The following is a 6,000-nucleotide window of genomic DNA, read 5'->3' on the forward strand; positions in this document are numbered from 1 at the left end:
TTGCATCATATAGGGAAACGTTTACATTTTAATGGTGGGGGGGGGGGGGGGGGGGGGGGGAGTATTTCCGTCTGTAATAAAGCCTTTTTATGGGGAAAAACTCATTCTGATTGGCTGGGCCTGGATCCCCAGTGGGTGCACCCCTGCCCAATCATGTGAAATCCATAGATTAGGGCCTAATTAATTTCCATTGAGTGATTTTCTTATATGAACTGTAACTCAGTAAAATCTTTGAAATTGTTGCATGTTGCGTTTATATATTTTTTCAGTGCATTCAGAAAGTAACTTTTTCCACATTTTGTTACGTTATAGCCTTATTCTAAAATTGATTACATTGTTTTCCCCCCTCAATCTACACACAATACCCCATAAAAACATGTTTTTAGAATTGTTTACAAATTTATACGAAATAAAAAAGTATTCAGACCCTTTACTCAGTACTTTATTGAAGCACCTTTGGCAGCGATTACAGCCTCGAGTCTTCTTGGGTATGACGCTACAAGCTTGGCACACCTGTATTTGGTGAGTATCTCCCATTCTTCTCTGCAGATCCTCTCAAGCCCTGTCAGGTTGGATGGGGAGCGTCGCTGCACAGCTATTTTCAGGTCTCTCCAGAGATGTTCGATCCAGGCTCTGGCTTGGCCACTCAAGGACATTCAGAGACTTGTCCCGAAGCCACTCCTGCGTTGTCTTGGCTGTGTGCTTAGTGTTGTTGTCCTGTTATTTTACTAAATTCTATTGTACCTTTTCAATATACCGACCTATCCTGTCTTGTGGATTAATTTATGGGACTGTCCAACACTAAACCACCAAAGTAAACATGACCAAACATCATCATAACATTAAAATATTTATTAGTCATTTTTACAGAAACATCCAAATGCTTGACAGAGACATTAAGATGTGCATTAGGGAAGTCGGCGGAAAGGACACGAGATCAGTGGAAGAAGTCATGGAATGTGTCCATTTAGATTTTCCCGGGGAAACTTCCAGCTTCAATCTGATCGTCCCATTTTGCCACCTTGGAGAGAGAGAGAAACTCAGTAAATATCCTGTGGCAGACAGCACAATGACAGATAAAAGATGACAGCTGAGAAAGGAAGAGGGGGAGTTTGTCTTGAAATTAATAACCAGCCACATCACCTTTAACCTTGTATTAACGAGCAAGTTTCTTATACCTGATAGCTGGCACCGCTGATTTAAATAGAGGTCTCTTCAGGGGTACATATACATTAGAGAGTGTTCAATGCTAACTGTAGGGCAGTATGGTGCAGAGAGAACCAGTCAACGAGTGACACATACCCAGCTCAAGGGACACAGGCTCTTGTAGACTCTCTGGTACCAGTCACAGGGTGCCACGTCCTGGCCTTTGTCTGTAAGAGCCTTGTTACATCTGTGGAAGTCTGGACGGAGGAAGGTAGATACAGTGGGGAAAAAAAGTATTTAGTCAGCCACCAATTGTGCAAGTTCTCCCACTTAAAAAGATGAGAGAGGCCTGTAATTTTCATCATAGGTACACGTCAACTATGACAGACAAAATGAGAAAAAAAAATCCAGAAAATCACATTGTAGGATTTTTAATGAATTTATTTGCAAATGATGGTGGAAAATAAGTATTTGGTCACCTACAAACAAGCAAGATTTCTGGCTCTCACAGACCTGTAACTTCTTCTTTAAGAGGCTCCTCTGTCCTCCACTCGTTACCTGTATTAATGGCACCTGTTTGAACTTGTTATCAGTATAAAAGACACCTGTCCACAACCTCAAACAGTCACACTCCAAACTCCACTATGGCCAAGACCAAAGAGCTGTCAAAGGACACCAGAAACAAAATTGTAGACCTGCACCAGGCTGGGAAGACTAAATCTGCAATAGGTAAGCAGCTTGGTTTGAAGAAATCAACTGTGGGAGCAATTATTAGGAAATGGAAGACATAAAAGACCACTGATAATCTCCCTCGATCTGGGGCTCTACGCAAGATCTCACCCTGTGGGGTCAAAATGATCACAAGAACGGTGAGCAAAAATCCCAGAACCACACGGGGGGACCTAGTGAATGACCTGCAGAGAGCTGGGACCAAAGTAACAAAGCCTACCATCAGTAACACACTACGCTGCCAGGGACTCAAATCATGCAGTGCCAGACGTGTCCCCCTGCTTAAGCCAGTACATGTCCAGGCCCGTCTGAAGTTTGCTAGAGTGCATTTGGATGATCCAGAAGAGGATTGGGAGAATGTCAGATGAAACCAAAATAGAACTTTTTGGTAAAAACTCAACTCGTCGTGTTTGGAGGACAAAGAATGCTGAGTTGCATCCAAAGAACACCATACCTACTGTGAAGCATGGGGGTGGAAACATCATGCTTTGGGGCTGTTTTTCTGCAAAGGGACCAGGACGACTGATCCGTGTAAAGGAAAGAATGAATGGGGCCATGTATCATGAGATTTTGAGTGAAAACCTCCTTCCATCAGCAAGGGCATTGAAGATGAAACGTGGCTGGGTCTTTCAGCATGACAATGATCCCAAACACACCGCCCGGGCAACGAAGGAGTGGCTTCGTAAGAAGCATTTCAAGGTCCTGGAGTGGCCTAGCCAGTCTCCAGATCTCAACCCCATAGAAAATCTTTGGCGGGAGTTGAAAGTCCGTATTGCCCAGCGACAGCCCAAAACATCACTGCTCTAGAGGAGATCTGCATGGAGGAATGGGCCAAAATACCAGCAACAGTGTGTGAAAACCTTGTGAAGACTTACAGAAAACGTTTGACCTGTGTCATTGCCAACAAAGGGTATATAACAAAGTATTGAGAAACTTTTGTTATTGACCAAATACTTATTTTCCACCATAATTTGCAAATAAATACATTAAAAATCCTACAATGTGATTTTCTGGATTTTTTTTTCTCATTTTCTCTGTCATAGTTGATGTGTACCTATGATGAAAATTACAGGCCTCTCTCATATTTTTAAGTGGGAGAACTTGCACAATTGGTGGCTGACTAAATACTTTTTTTCCCCACTGTATGTGCTGAATAATGTAAATGCATATGAACTGACCAAGATAATATTTTCATTAATTTAGCCCATTAGGTGCCAGTATTCTACACCAAATACTCAAGGACAGTTCAAGTATTCGAATTAGTAGGGCAACAACAGTAGTCAACAGCAATATGACTAGATGAGTTCTCATTATGGTCAGTGGCAGTTGTACATTTCAGTTGACAATTAAGGTGTTCACATTGTACTAGATTACACAATAACTGTAAATTAATTTGTGAATTAACAAATGGCCCAAATAAAAACAAAACGTGAATCACAAATAGGGGAAAAAACAGCAGGTGCCCATTCAGCATTTGGGTTAGTTAGCTAAGCATTCACATAAGTACCAGTATCAACACAGCAAAAGCCTTTGGAGCAAGTGAAAATGTCAACAAGTCAACTGTCACCGATGGGCATGAACCTGCCTATAGATGTACCTGCTTTGGTTAAAGCCCAAGTTGAATTCAGCAAGTGACATGGCAACCACCCACAGTGGGTCTGACAAAAGAACATGGGGACTATTATCATTGTATCTACAAGACATATTGACTGAATGTAATGATAGCCATGTCGTGGTGTTTTGATGATCATCGAGTTTATGGACCTTATTCACAGCGTGTTCAAATCGACCAACAGAGTACCTCTTGTCACATGTTTTTTGACTGCCAACCCTAGCCGAAGTTGATTCATTCTTCAAAAACCCTTATTTAAGCGTACATAAGTTTAGCATAGAAAATAACTTCGCCTGTGAATGTATGACATGCCTGTGAGATGTATAAAAGTATTTGATTAACCAGTGTGAATAAGATCTATTGTTTGAAAGGACAACAGCACCAGAACCATATTAGCCAAAACATCTCTGTGTATGGCTCTGAATAGCAATCAAAGGTAGAGAATGTGGTGGTTATTACCCAGATAATTCTGGAAGCAGTTTCGGGTCTGGTTGGTGTTGGGGAATCGGGCATCAAAAGGAGCCGTTCTGTAGTTCTTGATCTTCTCTTCAATTACGTCAGACATTTTGACTGATTTCAATCTGCAAAACAATCATACAAATCAAAACATTGAATAACTCAAATCTCAATCAATTTCCACAATCACTATCAACCTTGCCTAAAATGACATCGGAACGCATGCAATTAGAATCAGGCTAGCAGCTTGTAGTCCACAATTCTACTTCCTTAAACATGGACGCACTTGACATGACGAAGTGTGATTAATCAGGCTGTAATACACAATTGGTAAATTATATACTGAGACATTTGTGTACAAAATAGGGTAAATGTTCCTTACAAGCTAGAATGAAGTTACATTTGAACATACTCAAATTTAGAGAATCTTCAGGACAAACCGCAGACAACCAGTAAAGTTCAAAATGTAATTTTATTCAGCATCCTGGCTTGTAAGGATCATTTACATGTATATACACCAATTCATTGTGTACCACAGCCTGATTAATCAGACATGACATGACCTAGCTCCTACCCTTGGCCTGGAATAACTGCACTCATTCCAATTTCCACAAGACATAAAAAAAATGTTCACTTGTTGTTATTCAGGGACGCCCAATTTAGACCAGGGTCTCATTCACAATGGTGCTCTGAGAACAAACAACTCACATGATAATTCAATGAATCAATAAAACAGCAAGAAATGTACTACAGTAATGCAGATAGACACATCTCAACAATACAAATAAACCACGACAATCAATCAAAACACTTGCAAACCTCAGTGAATTCACCCCTCGTTCATCCCCTGCCCAAAACTATTCACTAAGGAGGGATACAACTAAGTTAGTTATAGCTTGTCTACGTCTAACGTAGCTAGCTGGCGCCGGGTACTAGTGCATTGTAATGCATCGAGTGAGTGTCAAACTACTAGCAAGCTACTTGGCAGATAACTATTGTGTATAGTTAGCTAAACTAGCTAGGCTAACTAGACATCTCTAACTAGAGGTAAATGGAAAGTTAAGTAATTTGACTAAATTAGTTAGCCTGCAAGACGAGAAAGTTAGCTGTCTCATTCTCAATAAACTAGTTAGCTAGCTCATAGATATTGTTAGCCTAGTAGCACAGTTGTGCTTTTATCAATCTGTAGCTAGCTAACGTTAGTCGTTAGCTGTCTCTTAGCCAAACAGCCACATACACTTATTATTCACCTATGTATGACTGTTAATGACAGAGAAAACGTCGATTATTCAAAATGTCGTGCATCCTAGTTAACTGAACAACAATATTAGCTAAGAAGGCCTACCTCTGCGCTAAAAGTCTGATAAGCTGACCTCTTGCCGTGTCCTCTGAAGAAGTGTCAAAAAGCAAAGCATGATGGGAGAAAAGACAGGGCCGACGGCTTCTCCAAGTATTCAAAGACAGCGCACTACTGCCACCTGCTGTAAAAAAATAAATAAAAAATAAATAAAAAATAAACAAGACCAAAAAGATATCAAAGATGATTAATAAATGAAGATAGGCCGTTTACCATTGAAAAAAATGGTCAGTTAATGTCTACTTAAGGGGGTGGCCCATACATGGGTTAGCTGAGAAAGTCACGAAAACGATGGGACGCTTCAATGGGGCAGAAGTCCGTGTGTTGTCGTGATTCTGGATGGCCAGATAGCTAACAACAATGACAAGAAACTGCAATGTTGGCAATCGTAAGTGGCTCGTTCTTGTTCTTGATACCATGTCTTGTTTTGACTGATTTCATGTCAATGCTAATATGGCAAAAATTCGCCAGCTAGATAACCAACAACTGTAACAGTGGAGGCTGGTGGGAGGAACTGTAGGAGGACGGGCTCATTGTAAAATCTGGAATATAATTATTGGTACGGAGTCAAACATGTGGTTCCCACATGTCTGATACCATTCCATTTATGCCATTACAGACATTACAATGAGCCCGTCCTCCTATAGTTCCTCCCAACAGCCTCCACTGAACTGTAAAGATGTATTTGAGAGACAAGTGC

General features: G+C 40.8%; 1 protein-coding gene across 1 annotated transcript; it reads right to left on the minus strand.

Annotated features, from left to right (window-relative positions):
- Positions 1–837: 837 nt before the first annotated feature.
- Positions 838–5,360, minus strand: LOC311132796 (cytochrome c oxidase subunit 6B1-like). Its single transcript, XM_084166134.1, has 4 exons — positions 5,289–5,360; positions 3,947–4,068; positions 1,303–1,403; positions 838–1,021 (listed from the first exon to the last, which is right to left on the minus strand). The coding sequence occupies exons 2-4, from the start codon at positions 4,050–4,052 to the stop codon at positions 968–970; spliced, it is 261 nt and encodes an 86-aa protein (XP_084022260.1). The 5' UTR covers positions 4,053–4,068; positions 5,289–5,360; the 3' UTR covers positions 838–967.
- Between the last annotated feature and the right edge of the window lie 640 nt (positions 5,361–6,000).

The sequence above is a fragment of the Coregonus lavaretus genome (assembly GCF_964263955.1).
Source record: "Coregonus lavaretus genome assembly, chromosome: 7".
Lineage (NCBI taxonomy): Eukaryota > Metazoa > Chordata > Actinopteri > Salmoniformes > Salmonidae > Coregonus > Coregonus lavaretus.

Coding starts and splice junctions, on each gene's coding strand:
- LOC311132796 (XM_084166134.1), bottom strand. CDS start 4,052: ATGTCTGACGTAATTGAAGAGAAGATCAAGAACTACAGAACGGCTCCT. Junction 1,404..3,946: donor CTGCTTCCAGAATTATCTGG/GTAATAACCACC, acceptor TCCTCCGTCCAG/ACTTCCACAGATGTAACAAG. Junction 1,022..1,302: donor GCCTGTGTCCCTTGAGCTGG/GTATGTGTCACT, acceptor TCTCTCTCCAAG/GTGGCAAAATGGGACGATCA.